The sequence below is a fragment of the Salmo salar genome, chromosome ssa11, assembly GCF_905237065.1.
Source record: "Salmo salar chromosome ssa11, Ssal_v3.1, whole genome shotgun sequence".
Classification (NCBI taxonomy): Eukaryota; Metazoa; Chordata; class Actinopteri; order Salmoniformes; family Salmonidae; genus Salmo; species Salmo salar.
Window position 1 is genome coordinate 64,989,936 of NC_059452.1, and position 22,564 is coordinate 65,012,499.

The following is a 22,564-nucleotide window of genomic DNA, read 5'->3' on the forward strand; positions in this document are numbered from 1 at the left end:
ATATTAGGGAGAGGCTATGGATTTAGCTAGTTACATCACAGTATCATAGCTAGCTTGCTACTCCCCACACACCAGTCATAGCCATCATGTTGTACGTTTGTTGTATGTAATTCATTCCTTGCCATCTTGCGCAATATTATCGAATGCAGTAGAAGTTTGCACCAACTTTATGGAAGCCCATTTGCACTCCTATGCCAAGCAAGTGATCGTGCATTGCAGATTGACAACATGTCCACAACACATGGCAGCTGCGGGTAGACCACATCTTGTTGTCTCTGGGCAATTGTACATCATTGGCAAAAGTGGGCATGTAAGTAATCCATACTTGTCGTGATGCACTCAGTTCCAAATGTCGTTTTGGACAAGACTGACTTTATGGCCAAAATTCTCCTGAGCCCTAGGACCATGCCTCAGGACTATCTGGCCTGATGACTCCTTGCTGTCCCCAGTCCATCTGGCCGTGCTGCTGCTCCAGTTTCAACTGTTTTGCCTGCAGCTATGGAACCCTGACCTGTTCACCAGACGTGCTACCTGTCCCAGACCTGCTGTTTTCAACTCTCTAGAGACAGCAGAAGCAGTAGAGATACTCTCAATGACCGGCTGCACCCTCGATAACTACTGTGATTATTATTATTTGACCATGCTGGTCATTTATGAACATTTGAACATCTTGGCCATGTTCTGTTATAATCTCCACCCGGCACAGCCAGAAGAGGACTGGCCAGCCCTCATAGCCTGGTTCCTCTCTAGGTTTCTTCCTAGGTTCTGGTCTTTCTAGGGAGTTTTTCCTAGCCACCGTGCTTCTACACCTGCATTGCTTGCTGTTTGTGGTTTTAGGCTGGGTTTCTGTACAGCACTTTGAGATATCAGCTGATCTATGAAGGGCTATATAAATACGTTTGATTTGACTTAGTTTTACTAGCATTTAAAAGCATTTGGAGGCCACGGAAGGAGTGTTATTGAAATGATCGATTATCGTAGATTTATCGGTGGTGACAGTGTTTCCTATCCTCAGTGCAGTGGGCAGCTGGGAGGAGGTGCTCTTATTCTCCATGGACTTTAGTGTCCCAAAACCTTTTGGAATTAGTGCTACAGGAAGAAAATTTCTGTTTTGAAAAAGCTAGGCTTAGCTTTCCTAACTAACTGAGTATATTGGTTCATGACTTCCCTGAAAAGTTGCATATCGCGGTGGCTATTCGATGCTAATGCAGAACACCACAGGGTGTTTTTGTGCTGGTCAAGGGCAGTCAAGTCTGGGGTGAACCAAGGGCTATATCTGTTCTTAGTTCTACATTTGTAGAATGGGGCAAGCTTATTTAAAATGGAGAGGAAAGCACTTTTGAAGAGCATCCAGGCATCCTCTACTGACGGGATGAGGTCAATATCCTTCCAGGATACCCGGGCCAGGTCGACTAGAAAGGCCTGCTTGCGGAAGTGTTATAGGGAGCATTTGACAGTGATGAGGGGGGGTTGTTTGACCGCGGACCCAGTATGCATGCAGGCAATAAGGCAGTGATTGCTGAGATCCTGGTTGAAAACAGCAGAGGTGTATTTAGAGGGCAGGTTGGTCAGGATGATATCTAAGAGGGTGCCCATGGTTATGGATTTAGGGTTGTACCTGGTAGGTTCCTTGATAATTTGTGTGAGATTGAGGGCATCTAGCTTAGATTGTAGGACCGTCGAGGTGTTAAGTATGTCCCAGTTTAGGTCACCTAACAGCACGAGCTCTGAAGATAGATGGGGGGCGATCAATTCACATATGGTGTCCAGGGCACAACTGGGGGCTGAGGGGGTCTATAGCAAGCGGCAACGGTGAGAGATTTGTTTATGGAAAGGTGGATTTTTTTTAAAGTAGAAGCTCGAGTTGTTTGGGCACAGACCTGGATAGTATGACAGAACTATGCAGGCCATCTCTGCAGTAGATTGCAACTCTGCCCCCTTTGGCAGTTCTATCTTGCCGGAAAATGTTATAGTTAGGGATGGAAATTTCAGGATTTTTGGTAGCCTTTCTAAGGCAGGATTCAGACACGGATAGGACATCCAGGTTGGTGGAGTGTGCTAAAGCAGTGAATAAAACAAACTTAGGGAGGAGGCTTCTAATGTTAACATGCATGAAACCAATGCTTTTACGGTTACAGAAGTCAACAAATGAGAGCGCCTGGGGAATGGGAGTGATGCTGGGGGAAAAGGGTTAATGTCTACATCACCAGAGGAACAAAGAAGGAGTAGGATAAGAGTACGGCTAAAGGCTAAAATAACTGGTCGTCTAGTGCGCTCGGAAAAGAGAGTAAAAGGAGCAGGTTTCTGGGCGCGGAAACATAGATTCAAGGCATAATGTACATACAAGGGTATGGTAGGATGTGAGTACAGTGGAGGTAATTCTAGACATTGAGTGACGATGAGAGAGGTTTTGTCTCTAGAGGCACCATTTAAGCCAGGTGCGGTCGCCGCATGTGTGGGGGGTGGAACATGAGGGCTAGCTAAGGCATATTGAGCAGGGCTGGAGGCTCTACAGTGAAATAAGACAAATATGACTTACCAAAACAGCAATAGACAAGGCATATTGACATAGATGGGACTTCATCAACTCCAGGTGTGCTGTCCAGAGGAGGTTGGTTGCACCTTATTTGGGGAGAACGACTCATGGTAGTGACAGGACCGGAATTAGTGGAATGGGCTGAAATACATCAAACACATGGTTTTCAGGTGTTTGATGGCATTCCATTTGCTCCGTTCCAGCCATTATTATAAGCCGTTCTTGCCTCTGCTGCCTCCTTTGGTGCTGTCATGTGCCTTCTTCTAAGGAGTGGCTTCTGTCCGGCCACTCTCCCATAAAGCGCAGTTTGGTGAAGTGCTGTAGAGCCTGTTGTCCTTCTGGCAGGTCTCAGCCAAGTTCTGTCATTGGGTTATTGGTCACCACCCTGACCAAGGTCCTTCTTGTCTGGTTGCTCAGTTTGGTCGGATGGCCAGCTCTAGGCAGAGAGCTGGGTAGTTCCATATTTTTTTCAATTTCCCAATGAAGGAGACCACTGTGCTCAAAAACTTTCAACACTACAGAAATTGTTTTATTCGTGATCAAAAATATGCTAAAATATAAAAATCAGACAGGTGGCAAATACTTTTTCACAGCACTGTATATGCCTTGTCACAATTCTATCTCGGAGAGCTATGGACTTTTCCTTGGACTTGATGGTATATAAACATGTAAAGTGTTGGTTCCATTTTTTCATGGGCTGAACTAGAAGATACCAGAAAATGTCCATAACGCACAAAAAGCTTATTTCTCTCACATTCTGTGCACACATTTGTTTTCATCCTTGTTAGTGAGCATTTCTCATTTGCCAAAATAACCCATCCACCTGACAGGTGTGGCATATCAAAAAACAGATTAAACAGCAGACCATTTAACCACGCCAGCCTGGCTTCATCACCTGCGGGATCATCTGAGGTGTGGGAGGGGGGTGCTGTGGAGTATTTCTGCCTTTAATAAAGCACTTTTTGGGGGAAAAACTCATTCTGATTAGCTGGGACTGGCTCCCAAGTGGGTGGACCCATGCCCTTCCAGGCCCAACCATGGCTGTGCCCCTGAACAGTCTTGTAAAATCCATAGATTAGGGCTGAATTTCCTTCTATGAACTCAGTAAAATCTTTGAAATTGTGTTTATTTTTGTTCAGTATAGTTTCTGCTCTGACATGCACTGTCAACAGTGGGACCTTATATAGACATGTGTGTTTCTTTCTAAATCATGTCCAAACAATTGACTTGGCCACAGGTGGACTCCAGTCAAGTTGTAGCGATATCTCAAGGATGATCAAAGGAAATTGATCAAAGTTGTGTGAATATTTACACTACCGTTCAAAAGTTTGGGGTCACTTAGAAATGTCCTTGTTTTTGAAAGAAGGCCTGCTTCCCGGAGTCGCCTCTCACTGTTGACGTTGAGACTGGTGTTTTGCGGGTACTATTTAATGAAGCTGCCAGTTGAGGACTTGTGAGCCGTCTGTTTCTCAAACTAGACACTCTAATGTACTTGTCATCTTGCTCAGTTGTGCACTGGGGCCTCCCACTCCTCTTTCTATTCTGGTTAGAGACAGTTTGCGCTGTTCTGTGAAGGGAGTATTATACAGCGTTGTATGAGATCTTCAGTTTCTTGGCAATTTCTCGCATGGAATAGCCTTCATTTCTCAGAACAAAAAGGGACTGACGAGTTTCGGAAGAAAGATCTTTGTTTCTGGCCATTTTGAGCCTGTAATCAAACCCACAAATGCTGATGCTCCAGATACTCAACTAGTCTAAAGAAGACCAGTTTTATTGCTTCTTTAATCAGAACAACAGTTTTCAGCTGTGCTAACATAATTGCAAAAGGTTTTTTTAATGACCAATTAGCATTTTAAAATTATAAACTTGGATTAGCTAACACAACGTGCCATTGGAACACAGGAGTGATGGTTGCTGTTAATGGGCCTCTGTACGCCTATGTAGATATTCCAGTAAACATCAGACGTTTCCAGCTACAATAGTCATTTACAACATTAACAATGTCTACACTGTATTTTTGATCAATTTGATGTTATTTTAATGGACAAAAGAAATAAATCTTTCAAAAACAAGGACAGAAAATCATGGGTATTAATATGGAGTTGGTCGCCACCCTTTGCTGCTATAACAGCCTCCACTCTTCTGGGAATGCTTTCCACTAGATGTTGAAACATTGCTGCAGGGACTTGCTTCCATTCAGCCACGAGCATACGTGATGTTGGGCGATTAGGCCTTGTTCGCAGTCGGCATTCCAATTCATCCCAAAGGTGTTTGATGGGGTTGAAGTCACTGCTCTGTGCAGGCAAGTCAAGTTCTTCCACACCGATCTCGACAAACCATTTCTGTATGGACCTTGCTTTGTGCACTGGGGCATTGTCATGCTGAAACCGGAAAAGGCTTTCCCTAAACTGTTGCCACAAAGTTGGAAGCACAGAATCGTCTAGAACATGCCTGTGCAAAGGCCGGCCTGGGGGCCGTATGCGGCCCCCGACCTGATTCAATACGGTCCGCGGAATCATGCTCAGATCACATAAAGAATTTGCGAAGGTAAAGTTTTTTAAAATGTATTTGTTATTCAAATTAAAATCCCAATGAATACTCGCCTTTGTGTAATGATTTAACTCCCACCGCTTGTGGGACATTTATTTTGAAGGCACATATCAAATCAAATCAAATGTATTTATATAGCCCTTCGTACATCAGCTGATATCTCAAAGTGCTGTACAGAAACCCAGCCTAAAACCCCAAACAGCAAGCAATGCATGTGAAAGAAGCACGGTGGCTAGGAAAAACTCCCTAGGAAAAACTCCCTAGAAAGGCCAAAAACCTAGGAAGAAACCTAGAGAGGAACCAGGCTATGAGGGGTGGCCAGTCCTCTTCTGGCTGTGCCGGGTGGATATTATAACAGAACATGGTCAAGATGTTAAAATGTTCATAAATGACCAACATGGTCAAATAATAATAATCATAGTAGTTGTCGAGGGTGCAACAAGCACATCCGGTGAACAGGTCAGGGTTCCATAGCCGCAGGCAGAACAGTTGAAACTGGAGCAGCAGCACGGCCAGGTGGACTGGGGACAGCAAGGAGTCATCATGCCAGGTAGTCCTGAGGCATGGTCCTAGGGCTCAGGTCCTCCGAGAGAAAGAAAGAGAGAATTAGAGAGAGCATATTTAAATTCACACAGGACACCGGATAAGACGAGAAATACTCCAGATGTAACAGACTGACCCTAGCCCCCCGACACATAAACTACTGCAGCATAAATACTGGAGGCTGAGACAGGAGGGATCAGGAGACATATATACTGCTCAAAAAAATAAAGGGAACACTTAAACAACATATCCTAGATCTGAATGAAAGAAATAATCTTATTAAATACTTTTTTCTTTACATAGTTGAATGTGCTGACAACAAAGCTGGGACTGAGTTTTGAAAAGTTATCCAGTGTGACCACTGATGGGTGCCCAACCTTGACAGGAAAAAACATTTGCCTTTTGAAATAGATACAAGATCAAGTAGCGGAGCTGAACCCAGATCAGAAAATTATTTTCCTGCGTTGTATTATTCATCAGGAGGTGCTCTGTAAATGTGTTCTGAAAATAGCCATGTTGTGGATACAGTCACTGAAGTGGTAAACTTCATAAGAGCAAAATCATTAAACCACAGGCAGTTTGTCTCACTGTTGGAAGAGACAGAGTCGGGTCATGCAGATCTCCCCTACCACACAAATGTGAGATGGCTGAGTTTGGTGTTTAAAAAGGCGTGGGACCTGAAGCCGGAGATTGCTGAGTTTTTGCAAATAAATGGAAAATATGTGGATTTCCCTCAACTGCAAGATAAATAATGGTTGGCTGATTTTGCCTTCCCTATGGACATCATGGCCCTCATGAATGAACTAAATTCCAAACTACAAGGGAAGGGCCTTTTTGCACATTAGATGTACAGCCTTGTCAAAGCCTTCAAGGGAAAAGTACTCCTCCTGACCCGACAAGTAGAAGCCAACAATCTCACCCACCTTCCGACACTACTAGTCTGTTCCCTATCAGATGACCAGCGGGAGAAGTATGGTGAGTTTTGAGCGGTGAGTTTTCTCGTCATTTTGAGGATTTCAAAGTGTTGGAAAATGATATGCTGTTGGTTTCCTTTCCTTTCACCTTCAATGTGGATAACGCTCCCACTGACCTGCAACTTGAGCTTATCGATCTTCAGTCTGATGCAGTGATTGTTTTGAATAGTTCTCCAATGTCACTGATGAGTTTCTATACATCTCTCAATGAACAAAACTTTCCAAAGATTAGGAGCCATGCTCAGAAGATGTTTGTACTATTTGGGTCAACCTATGTATGTGAACAGACATTTTCAGTGATGAAATATAACAAGTCAAGGCACAGACTCTCACCTCTCAGCAATCCTGCGCATAGCGATGTCAGAAACTATACCTGACTTCACTGCTCTTGTCAATGCCCATCAGAGACTTCACTCCTCACACTGATTGAGTAGTTTAAATGTAATGTTGAGCTCTCTCTCTTTCTTGTGTTTTTTGTCCTTGGTGCTGAAGGCAGTGTATTTTTCCCTCCGCGTAGTTCATTGCATGTTTAATAATGGAAATACCTACCAAACGGAGAACATGGATGTGGTTTATTTCTGTGCGTGTTAAAAAGTTAAATAAGTAGCATATCTGGATGTGATTTACAGTAGATATATCTGTCAACACAGTCATACAGTGGCCTGCGAAAGTATTCACCCCCCTTGGCATTTTCCTATTTTGTTGCCTTACAACCTGGAATTAAAATGGATTTTTGGGTGGTTTGTATTGTTTGATTTTCACAACATGCCTACCACTTTGGCAAAATATTTTTTATCGTGAAACAAACAAGAAATATGTCACGACTTCGGCCGAAGTTGATGCCTCTCCTTGTTCGGGTGGTGTTCGGCGGTCGACATCACCGGTCTTCTAGCCATCGCTGATCCATTTGTAATTTTCCATTTGTTTTGTCTCGTTTTCCCACACACCTGGTTTTCATTTCCCAATTACTGGTCATGTATTTAACCCTCTGTTTCCCCCATGTCTTTGTGTGTAATTGTTATTTGTTCAGGTCGGTATGTTCTGGCTTGTTTGTACCGCTGTTTATCACCCATGCTTTCTGGCAACCGTTCTTTTTGCACTTTGTAAATTGTTTACTTTGTGCTGTCGAGTAAAGTGCGTTGTTTCACTCATCTCTGCTCTCCTGCGCCTGACTTTATACACCAGCTACACCCACCAACCGGACAAAATAAGACAAAACAAAATGAACTTGAGCGTGCATAACTATTCACACCCCCGAAGTCAATACTTTGTAGAGCCACCCTTTTGCAGCAATTACAGCTGCATGTCTCTTGGAGTATGTCTCTATTAGCTTGGCACATCTAGCCACTGGGATTTTTGCCCATTCTTCAAGGCAAAACTGCTCCAGCTCCTTCAAGTTGGATGGGTTCCACTGGTGTACAGCAATCTTTAAGTCATACTACAGATTCTCATTTGGATTGAGGTCTGGGCTTTGACTAGGCCATTCCAAGACATTTAAATGTTTGCACTTAAACCACTTAAGTGTTGCTGCAGCAGTATGCTGGGTGCTTATTGTCCGGCTTGAAGGTGATCCTCCATCCCAGTCTCAAATCTCTGGAAGACTGAAACAGGTTTCCCTTAAGAATTTCCCTGTATTTAGCACCATCCATCATTCCTTCAAATCTGACCAGTTTCCCAGTTGCTGCCGATGGAAAAACATCTCCACAGCATGATGCTGCCACCACCATGCTTCACTGTGGGGATGGTGTTCTCGGGGTGATGAGAGGTGTTGTGTTTGCGCCAGACATAGCGTTTTCCTAGATGGCCAAAAAGCTACATTTTAGTCTCATCTGACCAGAGTACCTTCTTCCATATGTTTGGGGAGTCTCCCACATGCCTTTTGGTGAACACCAAACATGTTTGCTTTTTTTCTGGACACTCTTCCGTAAAGCCCAGCTCTGTGGAGTGTACGGCTTAAAGTGGTCCTATGGACAGATAGTCCAATCTCCGCTGTGGAGCTTTGCAGCTCCTTCAGGGTTATCTTTGGTCTCTTTGTTGCCTCTCTGATTAATACCCTCCTTGCCTGGTCCGTGAGTTTTGGTGGGCGGCCCTCTCTTGGCAGGTTTGTGGTGCCATATTCTTTCTATTTTTTAATAATGGATTTAATGGTGCTCTGTGGGATGTTCAAAGTTTCTGATATTTTTTATAACCCAACCCTGATCTCTACTTCTCCACAACTTTGTCCCTGACCTGTTTGGAGAGCTCCTTGGTCTTCATGGTGCCGCTTGCTTGGTGGTGCCCCTTGCTTAGTGGTGTTGCAGACTCTGGGGCCTTTCAGAACAGGTGTATATGTACTGAGATCATGTTAGATTGCACACAGGTGGACTTTATTTAACTAACTATGTGACTTCTGAAGGTAATTGGTTGCACCAGATCTTATTTAGGGGCTTCCTAGCAAAGGGGGGGAATGCATATGCACGCACCACTTTCCGTTTATTTTTTTTATTTAAATGTTTTGAAACAAGTAATTTTTTTTCATTTAACTTCACCAATTTGGACTATTTTGTGTATGTCCATTACATGAAATTCAAATAAAAATCCATTTAAATTACAGGTTGTAATGCAACAAAATAGGAAAAACGCCAAGGGGGTGAATACTATAGCTAGGGATAGCATGCTAGCTAGCAAATTTTTATTGACCTTTATCAACTCCACTTTGAAATTCCCACACCCTTCGTTATTCTTCAGAGGTGGAACATAAACTAAGAATCAGTAGCTAGGTTTTTATCCAATTGGCGACAGATTATCAAGCGAATTTTCTAAAATATGCATAATGAAAATGTGCACATTTTCCCAACATTGGTGTGTTTCCACCGAACTCACTTGTTGCCGATAAAAATCATTGCGTGATGACGTAGTACACACATTTTATTTTTTGTTTAGGTTTTCATGTAGCAAATAAAAATCTAAAGTTCAATGTATATCCATCGTATTTTCAACTCTACCGATAGTTTTGTCAGACTGTTGTGTTAAATAGCAAATGTGCCTACTCTTGTCTTGGCATATGCACTCTAGCCAACAGTTTGCAGATACAGTGCGGGTAGGCTGTGCAGGGGTTGGTGTTTGAAAGCAACTTGGAATCAAAGGATCACCGGAACCACAGCGTAATCAGTGGGATCTCTTATTTTGCAACACACTACACATTTTGCAACACACTGTTTGAAAAACCACGTTATCAAACGAAGCTAAGGAAATCATTTATCACGTGATAATGTTACTTTGAAACGAGCAACGGTACTTGTGTCGGATCGGTACTGCTTTGAAAACAGCATCAGAACTCCGGTATCACTACATGACCAAAAACATCGTTTTTTCAACGTTTGCAAATGGCATATTTTTGACGTCCATAAAATACATATTTTCAACTTTCAGCACCTAAAATGCACCTGACATCAACGTCTGGAAAATACGTTTTTTTCAATGCTATTTTACTTACTGTGTTGTGCTTCCTGCCAAAAGGAGGTTATCGAGGAGGATAGGACCATTTGCCTACTTGACACACTTCTCGACCACTGGATCACTTATTGTTTTCCGGATCATGGAGGAGAGAGGACGGAGGACAGACTTTTGCCCAAACCAGAAAAGTCCCAGCTCTCTTCCTCTCCTTCTCTTCCTCTCATACTCCCTCTCTCCATGAGGAGAGGATATTGATCCAAGCACTAAGTGAGGCCTCTGTGTGAACTGAAAGACTGAAAGATTGTAATACAGTTTGACATGATTTGACTGGAACAATAAAGTTGGCTGCGACTTTGGTTGTTAAGTGACTTTGAATGTCTTGAAAAGCACTTAAAATAAAATGTGTTATTATGATTATTATAATGTGTCTGTTAATTGTTTCTGATGATACTGGAGAGGTCTGTGTACAGAGAGCTAATAATGTACCATGCCAGGGAGGTGAAGACATTTTCCTGCTCCCCATGTCAGAACGAATCTCAGCCTTATCTAGTCATAACTAGTGCTTATAATTCTTCTATATATTTATATACAGTAGAGATTGTTTTAACATTGTGAGGTTTCTAGCTGAAGATGGTTGAAGGCACCAGAGTTATAGCCTCTCACTGCCAGAAATTCACACGATCTACCACAGTCATTTTTGTTTTGTTTTGCCAGTGTTAGACTGTAATGTTTTCAAAGTTGAATGGTCATTCAATAAACTTTATGTACGTTAACTGTGTAATTGACTCTTTACAGTGTAATATGTTTGTTGTAGGCTACGTAATACCATTTTTGAGGTGTTTGACAAGAGTAAATGTTAAGTTTATTAGTGCTGTTTCATAGCGGTACAAAATGCTAATTCTGGTAAATAGACAGTCATGCAAAATATTAAAAGAAATAAATTCCTGTCATAGATAAAGCATTCCTTTAAAATGAGCGCTTTTTTGGCATCATAAATCCGGAAGTCAGCTCGATATAAACACCGTGGGTCAGTGCAGGAACTGCAGGTCTCAATGGACAAACCAATGGCAGGCACCAATGGGTGGTTCCTGATATCATGGAACTCCTACATCAAGAAACTGCCCGGATTGCGGTCTGCAATTACACCATGTTGTGTTTACTTATCAGGCTGACATTTATTGGCATGGGTTGTGTCCTGGAGGCAGCACTAGGCGATTTCCGCTAGATAGGCGAGTTGCAATGTCAAAATTGGCTATATTGTGAAAATTCATGAAAACAAAAAGCTTTTTGGTATTCATTTAAACACTAACTCTTTTAAAGTCCCCATTGGCCTCGTGGTGAAATCCCTGATTGGTTTCCTTCCTCTCCAGCAACTGAGTTAAGAAGGATGCCTGTATCTTTTGTTGTGACTGGGTGTATTGATACACCATCCAAAATGTAATTAATAACTTCACCATGCTCAAAGGGATATTCAATGTCTGCTTTGTTTTTGTCCTTCTTTGCGAGGCACGGGAAAACCTCCTTGGCCTATGTGGTTGAATCTTTGTTTGAAATTCACTGCTCAACTGAGGGACCTTTCAGATTATTCTGTGTGGGGTACAGAGAGGATGTAGTCATTATAAAATCATGTTAAACACTGTTATTGCACACAGAGTGCGTCCATGCAATTTATTATGTGACTTGTTCAGCATTTAGGCTTGCCTTAACAATGGGGTTGAATACTTATTTACTCAAGACATTACAGCTTTTCATTTTGTATTAATTTGTAAACATGTTGAAAAACATAATTACAATTTGACATTATGGGGTATTGTTTTGCCACTGGCCTACACACAATCTATATTTAATCCATTTTAAATTCAGGCTTGAATACTTTCTGTACCGGCTGTCGTTGGGTAGAGAGGACCAAGGCGCAGCGGGTTGCGTGCTCATCATTATATTTATTTTAAATAAAGACTGTGAACACGGAAAAACAATAAACCAAAAAACGACGACAGGAAACAGTTTAGCAGGCTATACACATAACAGCAGTGCTAAAGACAACTACCTACAATTAACAAACAAAACACATCCCTGTGTGTATATATAGGACTCTCAAAGGCAACTACAAACACCTGCCTTCAATTGAGAGTCCAACACCCAATTACCTAACATAGAAATTACTAAACTAGAAAGAACAGAAATACAAAAACATAGAACATAACCCAAACCCCGGAAATAATAAATCAAACACCCTTCTAAACAAACCACCACCCTGAACCACATAAAACAAATACCCTCTGCCACATCCTGACCAAACTACAATAACAAATAACCCCTATACTGGTCAGGACGTGACAGTACCCCCCCCAAAGGTGCAGACCCCTGATGCACCTCAACAAAAAAATAAAAAAATAAACCCCAAACTAAAGGAAGGGAAGGGAGGGTGGCTGCCGTCAACGACGGCACCTGTGCTACACCCCCCCCCTCCCCAACCCAACTATACTGGAGGTGGCTCAGGTGCGGGACGTGGACCCCGCTCCACCCTTGGCTTAGCCCACTTAGGTGGCGACCCCTGGCTGCGCCCGGCTGGCGGGCGACTCCAGACTAGTGGGCGGCCCTGGCGGCTCCAGACTGACGGGCGGCTCCGGACTGGCGGGCTGCTCCGGACTGGCGGGCGGCTCTGGCGGCTCCGGACTGGCGGGCGGCTCCAGACTGGCGGGCGGCTCTGGCGGCTCCGGACTGGCGGGCGGCTCTGGACTGGCGGGCGGCTCTGGCGGCTCCGGACAGTGGGCCGTCTCCCCTGGTTCCGGACACTCTGGACGAGGCACTGTTGCCGGACACTCTGGACGAGGCACTGTTGCCGGACACTCTGGACGAGGCACTGTTGCCGGACACTCTGGACGAGGCACTGTTGCCGGACACTCTGGACGAGGCACTGTTGCCGGACACTCTGGACGAGGCACTGTTGCCGGACACTCTGGACGAGGCACTGTTGCCGGACACTCGGGCCTGGTCTGACGCACTGGAAGCCTAATGCATGGGGCTGGTAGTGGAGGTACCACCCCTACTGGCTGGATGCCCACTTTCCCCTGGCACATGCGGGGCGCTGGTACTGCGCGTACCGGCCTGAAAATACCCGGCCTCGTCACAGCACCCATCACCCCAAAGCACGGGACCTGTCCAGTCAATGGTCGTTTGGAAAAAACACGGGGATTTGGCTTGGGACTTAATCCTCGCCCAGCCAAACTACCCGTGTGCCCCGCCCCCCCCCTTTTTTTTATTGGGGCTGTCTCTCGTGCTCTACCTGCCTCCCAGGCAGGTTATCACAGTGGTCCAATAATTGTTCCCATGTCCAGTCAATTCTAGACTCCAATACCTCCAGCGACCAGGATGCCATCTCCTCCCGAGCGCGTTGCTTCCTCCACTCCAGGTGCTGCTCCCTATAGTCCACCCGTAATTCCCTTTGCTCCTTTCTCCGCTGCTTGGTTCATTTTTGGTGGGTAGTTCTGTAATGGCTGTCGTTGGGTAGAGAGGACCAAGGCGCAGCGGGTTGCGTGCTCATCATTATATTTATTTTAAATAAAGACTGTGAACACGGAAAAACAATAAACCAAGACAGGAAACAGTTTAGCAGGCTATACACATAACAGCAGTGCTAAAGACAACTACCCACAATTAACAAACAAAACACATCCCTATATATAGGACTCTCAATCAAAGGCAACTACAAACACCTGCCTTCAATTGAGAGTCCAACACCCAATTACCTAACATAGAAATTACTAAACTAGAAAGAACATAACCCGGAAATAATAAATCAAACACCCTTCTAAACAAACCACCACCCGAACCACATAAAACAAATACCCTCTGCCTCATCCTGACCAAACTACAATAACAAATAACCCCTATACTGGTCAGGACGTGACACTTTCTGAAGACACTGTATACTAACAGCATAATAACTGGTTATAAAGGGGCGGAAATGTCCTTTAACGTTACTACTGGGGGTAGAGTCATACCATTACTCCATTCAATTATCAGATATAATATAATAGAATGACCATATCTATTGTCCACAAAATGACATGTACAAACACATTATATGTGCATTCATTATTTATTTCCACAAAATGATATGTACAAACACATTAAATGTGCATTAATTTCAAGAAAAAAAAAACATCTAGAAAGTGATAACTTTCAAATGTAAAAGTGCCATAGTATTTTGACAACATTGTTTTAATAGGCCTGGTGCACTTTTAGAAAAAGAGCTCAATAAATATTCATTCAATGGCAAACATCAACCAGCTTACAATCCATGACAAATAACAACATTTACTAACATTACTAGTTGCATTACTAGTGATTAACACTGAATAAAAATATAAATTCAACATGCAACAATTTCAAAGATTTTACAGAGTGACAGATCATAGAAGTAAATTAGTCAATTTAAAAAAATTAAGCCCTAATCTATGGATGTACAGCCAAAAACTATGGGGATTCCCAGGGAGCCTGCCAGGCCGGTTTTGCTTTTGTTATAGAAGCATTTCCCATTTCTTAGAAATCTCATGTCTGAGAGTAAGAATGTGTGGTGGGAGAAAGTTACTACTGTTTTTCTGTCCAACATGATTCATGCCTAGCCAGTGGCTGGTCTAGTGCTGCCGCCCCCAGACTTCATATGCCTCTGAAAGCAGCGGTTCGATCCCTGGTCTTGCACTCATTTTCTGTGCTATATCCCTCTCATCTGTCCCTCTCATACATGTTTAAGAACAACTGATCTAGGGGCCCTCTCAGCAGACTTGGGGGTGATGTTCAGTCCCCATATTTGTATATATATATATTTTTCCTCTATGATATTACCAATGGGGACACCTGGGAATTTCCCAGAGGGGGTAATAACACTGAGACCATCCTTGAAGGTTCATGATTTTAGAATTGTGTCAGACAAGAGGAAAATGTATTTTCAAGTCAAGATTTGGAGTGCTTTCTTTCCTCTAATCCAATGAGGAAGTGTGATATATTCTGACCTGAGGATGTGACCGAGGACCGTCTGTCCCACAGGGTCACAGATTTCCCTTGTTGACAAAATAAACTCTCCCAAGTTAGGAGTCAAGTTTCCCATCACCACCACACACAGTTTGTGCTTAGTTATTTCCTGTTTATGATCTAGACTACACTATGCCTAAAACAGTTGCATTCAGAGTACTGATAACTGTTGTACTAATAACAATCACACTTTGGAAAACAGTGTTATACTTTAAGAAAATCCTCTGTGCGTTATTGTGGTGGTGCGTGTAACATGTACAGAGTTGATGACAAATCCAACTTCAACAGCAGTTTAAACAAGTAGATTAATGAGAAGGTTTTCTTCATAATAATTATGTATCAGTAGATCAAAAAATGAGTCACTTGATTGAATCAGGCTGTTGATTGTGGCCCGTGGAATGTTGTCCCACTCATCTTCAATGGCCGTGCAAAGTTGCTCGATATTGGCGGGAACTGGAAAATGGCTGCGTAAACGTCAATCCAGAGCATCCAAAACATGCTCAATGGGTGACATGTCTGGTGAGTATGCAGGCCATTGAAGAACTGGAACATTTTCAGCTTCCAAGAATTGTGTACAGATCTTTGCAACATGGGGCCGTGCATTATCATGCTGAAACATGAGGTGATGGCGGCAGATGAATGGTACCACAATGAGCCTCAGGATCTCGTCACGGTATCTCTGTGCGTTCATTTTCTGTAACTTGTGCCTGCCCATACCATAATCCCACCGCCACCATGGGGCACTCTGTTCACAATGTTGACATCAGCAAAATGCTAGCCCACACAACGCCTGGTAGTTGAAACTGGGATTCATCCACGAAGTGGCCATCGAAGGTGAGCATTTGCCCACTGAAGTCGGTAGTTTGGTGCAGAAATTCTTAGGTTGTGCAAACCCACAGTTTTATCAGCTGTAATGGTGGCTCGTCTCAGACCATCCCACAGGTGAAAAAGCCGGATGTGGAGGTCCTGGGCTGGCATGGTTACACGTGGTCTACAGTTGTGAGGCCGATTGGACGTACTTTCAAATTCTCTAAAATGATTTGAGGTGGCTTACGGTAGAGAAATTAACATGAAATATTCTGGCAACAGCTCTGGTGGCCTTTCCTGCAGTCAGCATGCCAATTGCATGCTCCCTCAAAATTGAGAGATCTGTGGCGTTGTGATAAAACTGCTCATTTTAGAGTGGCCTTTTATTGTTCTTAGCACAAGGTGCACCTGTGTAATGATCGTGCTGTTTAATCACAGATTTCCCTCATTAACAAAATAATCTCCCCCAAATTAGGAGTTAAGTTTTCCATCACCACCACACACAGTTTGTGCTTAGTTATTTCCTATTTCCTGCTGTTTAATCAGCTTCTTGATATGTCACACCTGTCTGGTGGATGGATTATCATGGAAAAGGATAAATGCTCACTAACAGGGATGAAAAATGTTTGCACAAAATTTGAGAGAAATAAGCTTTTTGTGCGTTTGGACATTTTTGACAATCTTTTATTTCAGTTCATGAAACATGGGACCAAAACTTCACATGTTGCATTTATATTGCTGTTCAGTATAGAACTACACAACTTTCTATCTATAGGATAAATGCAAGTACACAACAGCTGTTATGATATGAGTGATTTGTATCAAATCTATTGCCCCTGAGCAAGAACGTGCTACATTCTTTTCTGAAGTGAGCCTAAACATAGACACATAAATAAAGTAGTGATATAACCCACACAAACATTCACTGCCATGTACCCATTTAAAACAAATGTCCATAAACAATCATGAGAACCATTGAGGTAAGTCTCTGTGACAACATCTTGGACGTTCTCCTGTTTACATGGGAATGGAACGCATGGACACATTGTGTACTATGAGTGTCCAGAACGTATTCCGGGAAGGAATCCCCTCCCCTCCCAGACAGGCTGCAGTGACCGTCTCCAACTTGACCAGTACACACTTCTGGTGTGAGGCTTTAATCTATTTTCTAATTCTGTACCAACTCAGGGATTTGAATTATTTTTGTTTTTCCTTCCCAGTCCTCCTTTTGGCTTCTGTTGCTCCTCCAGTCTGAAATGCAAGTAAGGAACTTTTACTTTAGGAGTTACATTGAGGAAAGGTTTGATGGGAAAATATTTTACCTTTTTCTCATCAGGAATCTTTTTCCTAACTTGCCCTCTGGGTTCAGACATTTTTTCTTACCATTCTTCATTGTGGCACTACAAAGAAAATATAAATATATTTTTAGTCTCACTTCCATACTATCTGAGTGTAAATAGAATTATTTGTAATACTCACATAATTTCTGTCTTTGCACAGAAGACAGAATTTGGGTACACCTCTAACTTCTGGATGCGTTTTATCCTAACAGACTGTATTAGTTTTCCCCTGCATAGACATTTCTCAGATCTTCCACCTATTGATTTGAAAGAACAACAGATAAGATATAGTCCTATTACAACAAAAACTAAAGGTATTTGTTATTACTAGCTTTCAACATCTCAATATGCTATTCACTTATCAAGTTATCCATATCGACACTGAAAAATGTGCCCATGGTACATATTAAATAACATAATGGTAAGAATTTATTCAATGAACACATGAAAAATAACATGTGAGATATACAAATGTCCTCTACTTACCAGGGAATTGAGCAAATCCAGCTCCGAAGACTGTGACACAAAGCAGGATCAAAGTTGCTGTCCTCATGTTTGTTTGAAGTGTGTGCTACTGCTGAGAGCAGGTCAGATGTATTTATATAAGTGGCTAGTGGTTTCACTTTCCATTTTAAGAACAAATAATCACCTCTACAATGACAGGATAGTACCACAATCAGTTTTCTTCCACATCCTGCAGGGAAATCCCCAGCAATAGCAACATTTCCCTTTAAAAAATGTCAGCTCTGTGGCTGTTCAGTTAATTTCCATTGATTGAAGCAGTCAGAAAGAGGGGATGAAGCAGTTTATGCCAACAACAAATCTAAACATGTTCAACCCAATGCTGCAAAACATGGTTACACAGAGCTAGGGTTTTCAAACCTCTTCTCAGGGACTCCCAGCCATTCCATATATTTGAACTACCCCGCTCTAGCACAAGTGATTCAACTTGTCATCAAGCCCTGGGGCTACAATACAATTGTGAAACATCTGTGGGTCCAAGAGGAGAGGTTTGAAAACCACTGTTGGATTCTGGCTTGAAATATATTTATTAATGTTACCATACTAGAACTTATTGATTACTTTACATGTATAAGGAATGTTAGGAGTCAAGAGGAACTTATCAGAACTCAGGATAAGACCCAGATGCAGACAGGTAGAGTCACAGATGTTTATTGACCCAAACAGGAGGCAGGCAGAAGACAGGTCAAATGCAGGCAGAGGGCCATAATCCAGGGCAGCGTCAATAAGGTACAGAACAGCAGGCATGCTCGGGGACAGGACAGGCAGAAGTTCGTAAATGGGTCAGAGTCAGACAGGTACAGAACGGCTGGCAGGTACAGAATGGCAGGCAGGCTCGGGGTCAGGGCAGGCAGAATGGTCAGAACCGAGGAAACTAGGAAACAAAACTTGAGAAAGCAGGGAGACAGGAAAACACGCTGGTAAGACCTGACAAGACCAGACGAACTGGCAACCGACAAACAGAGAACACAGGTATAAATACACTGAGGATAAGGAGGAAGATGTGTGACACCTGGAGGGTGGTGGAGACATGCACAAAGACTGGTGAAACAGATCAGGGTGTGACAGAACTATATGTGTGGAAAGTTACTGATTGAGAAAGGGGAAGTGCACAAAGTTGATATTCTGTTCAAATATGTTATTATTGAATATGAATGTTCCTAAGGAGGGAGGCAAAGGGCAACAGTCTAGTATCAGTTCTTGATAAGACAGACCAGTTGCTGAGGAATCAGGACCATGAGGGATGTGGAATTCAACTCGAGATAAGGTCAACAGATGAAGAGAGAAGACATTGCTGGTAGGGGGGCCACAGAGACCCACCCCGAAGTCCATCCGATTATAGTCCTCATACACAAACATTTCCACACCTATGAGGGTCCTAGATTTAGGCAGGGCCATGACAATACCAGTAAGAGGAACCTACAGTGTTACGGACTAACAGAGAATAAGGTCTATCTTAGACATACAAGGAGATAACTATGCCTTGTCGGAAGATATAAATATGTGCTTGTATGTTGTCTTTGCAGCTGAATGACCCAGTGGGTGAATAAACTTGGTTTGAGTTTTACTCTGTTCAGAACCTAACACCACAGACAGAGCACTTGATTCAGTAATACATATTTGTTCTATTATTGCCATCTCAATCTTGATTGTACACTGCACCACTGAAACATCTTTACATAATCCCACCCCACAGAATTCTCAAAAGGTTATGTCTCATCCATACCATTTCTATGGCTGTTATGGGCAATGTCAAGAGCTGATCAAAAACAGTGGTACTGAATGCTTGCACTAACTTAAAAACTTCACAGAAACGTGCTTAATTTGTGTCTTCATTTAAAATCCAGGTAGAATAAATTTAAAAAGGTCAAATTGGGAATGGTGAAGTACATTGCAATTACACACTTCACACTGTTAGGTTCAAATTTTTCAGAGTAAATAACTCACGGACACTAGAGAAGCTTAACCAAGTTTAATTCTTCCCAAAGGGTCGACACATCTGTATTCAGACAAAGACATGTTTTCCACCACTACAAATATATATACTCCACTTTAGACACTCCTCCTTCTCTCCACTCCTTACATCTTATGGTTCCACAGGAAGAGGGTAATAGGATAATAAACCAGAATTTCTCCTTTCGGGGGATCTGACCTGACCTCATCCCCTCATTCGCCTTATCCACAGATGTCCATATGCTTACCCTATAGCAATCCTGACTTCCTCCCGTCCACCCAACACATTCTAAAGCCATCTGTCTTTCTACAGAGAACCATTAACTTCTGCCACTCCTTTACAGTTGAAGTCGGAAGTTTACATACATTAAAACTCATAAAAAATCGTTTTTCAACCCCTCTACAAATTTCTTGCTAACAAACTATATTTTGGCAAGTCGGTTAGGACATCTACTTTGTGCATGACACAAGTCATTTTTACAACAATTCTTTACAGACAGATTATTTCACTTATAATTCACTGTATCATAATTCCAGTGGGTCAGAAGTTTACATACACTAAGTTGACATTAAACAGCTTGGAAAATTCCAGAAAATTATGTCATGGCTTTAGAAGCTTCTGATAGGCTAATTGACATAATTTGAGTCAATTGGAGGTGTACCTGTGGATGTATTTCAAGGCCTACCTTCAAAATCAGTGCCTTTTTGCTTGACATCATGGGAAAATCAAAATAAATCAGCCAAAACCTCAGAACAAAAATTGTAGACCTCCACAAATCTGGTTCATCCTTAGGAGCAATTTACAAATGCCTGAAGGTACCACGTTTATCTGTACAAACAATAGTACGCAAGTATAAACACCATGGGACCACGCAGCCGTCATACCGCTCAGGAAGAAGACGCGTTCTGTCTGCTAGAGATGAGCGTACTTTGGTGCGAAAAGTGCAAATCAATCCAAGAACAACAGCAAAGGACCTTGTGAAGATGCTGGAGGAAACCGGTACAAAAGTATCTATATCCACAGTAAAACAAGTCCTATATCGACATAACCTGAAAGGCCGCTCAGCAAGGAAGAAGCCACTGCTCCAAAACCGCCATAAAAAAGCCAGACTACGGTTTGCAACTGCACATGGGGACAAAGATCGTACTTTTTGGAGAATTGTCATCTGGTCTGATGAAACAAAAATAGAACTGTTTGGCCATAATGACCATTGTTACGTTTGGAGGAAAAAGGGGGATGCTTGCAAGCCAAAGAACACCATCCCAACCGTGAAGCACGGGGGTGGCAACATCATATTATGGGGGTGCTTGGCTGCAGGAGGAACTGGTGCTCTTCACAAAATAGATGGCATCGTGAGGAGGGAAAATTATGTGGATATATTGAAGCAACATCTCAAGATATCAGTCAGGTAGTTAAAGCTTGGTCGCAAATGGGTCTTCCAAATGGACAATGACCCTAAGCATACTTCCAAAGTTGTGGCAAAATGGGATAAGGATAACAAAGTCCTGACCTCAATCCCATAGAAAAGTTGTGGGCAGAATTGAAAAACCGTGTGCGAACAAGGAGGCCTACAAACCTGACTCAGTTACACCAGCTCTGTCAGGAGGAATTGGCCAAAATTCACCCAACTAATTGTGGGAAGCTTGTGGAAGGCTACCTGAAACATTTGACCCAAGTTAAACAATTTAAAGGCAATGCTAGTAAATACTAATTGAGTGTATGTAAACTTCTGACCCACTGGGAATGTGATGAAAGAATTAAAGGCTGAAATAAATCATTCTCTCTACTATTATTATGACATTTGACATTTTTAAAATAAAGTGGTGATCCTACCTGACCTAAGACAGGGAATTTTTACTAGGATTAAATGTCAGGAATTGTGAAAAACTGAGTTTAATGTATTTGGCTAAGGTGTGTATAAACTTCCGACGTCAACTGTATATACTATGCTTCTGCGTATAACAATATTCAAAGATTACCCCCGAATCCAACAACATTTATCAAATGTGCAGCTAAGATTGTTAAAGAGTTCATGGATGGCTAATGTAATACTGAAGAAACGGAGAAGACAACTTTAACCAACAGCACATTTATTGAAGTGAACCCAAAGTGCGTCTAGGACGAGCTGGAGGCAGCCACTGCAGCACGCCTGGGCTTGGGGGTGGTCCCTTCCCGGAATCCATTCCTGAAAACGATGGGAAAAGAAAATAAGACATCTGTACATTACATAGAAGACTCAAATAGTAACCTTATTGCTCACCTAAGCTATATGGGAACTTTTCATTCAGTCACTAAGAGTCTTTACCAGGTTGTGGTGTTATTTGTACCCAGCCCTGTGGAAGTCTGTTGGATGTATGTACAGTACTGCTGAACAAAGTAAGTAATAGATGGCAATAAGCAAACATAGCAGAATAAATTGTTTTATATGGAACCTAGGTCACAACTGAGGCGGAGTGAAGCTCGCCTCAGTAAAACATTTTAATCACTGAACTAATTTGTTCAGACATTTATTTTGTGTCAAACTAATTTCAGCTAGCATTATTTCCAAGCAACAGCTTTAACGGAGCACAGGCTGATAGTGTCTTATTGGGCTACGCAACCACACTCAGGAGCAGAGAGTGATTCACATATAGCAGAGTAGTGTTGCAAGATCTACTGAAACTTCTGTACTTTTTCGATACTAGAACATGAAAAACGGTTCGGTACTAGAATTTGTTACTTTCGGTACTTCTTTCAAATGTGTCTCACATCATAAGGATTGAGAGGATCAAGTCTGTCTAGATATTTGTCTGAATGTTCTGAAGGGAGCAGTAGTAAGCTAGCCAGGCTACTTGCACATGCAGCGGACAAAGTGCAAGCTACTTAAGAA

General features: G+C 42.5%; 2 protein-coding genes across 4 annotated transcripts in view; both read right to left on the minus strand.

Annotated features, from left to right (window-relative positions):
- Nucleotides 1–2,560, minus strand: part of LOC106562918 (zinc finger FYVE domain-containing protein 16) — a 58,069-nt gene extending 55,509 nt beyond the window's left edge. For both annotated transcript variants that reach the window (XM_014128020.2, XM_014128019.2), the window contains exon 1: nucleotides 2,540–2,560. The gene's annotated coding sequence lies outside the window, so the exon portion shown is untranslated. The remainder of the gene's footprint in view (nucleotides 1–2,539) is intronic.
- Nucleotides 2,561–16,538: 13,978 nt separating this feature from the next.
- cxl10 (C-X-C motif chemokine 10) lies at nucleotides 16,539–17,938 on the minus strand. 2 transcript variants are annotated; one of them, XM_014127947.2, is made up of 4 exons: nucleotides 17,706–17,938; nucleotides 17,359–17,476; nucleotides 17,202–17,279; nucleotides 16,549–17,130 (listed from the first exon to the last, which is right to left on the minus strand). In XM_014127947.2, exons 1-4 carry the CDS (start codon nucleotides 17,770–17,772, stop codon nucleotides 17,064–17,066), a joined length of 330 nt encoding a protein of 109 aa, XP_013983422.1. In that variant the 5' UTR covers nucleotides 17,773–17,938; the 3' UTR covers nucleotides 16,549–17,063.
- Between the last annotated feature and the right edge of the window lie 4,626 nt (nucleotides 17,939–22,564).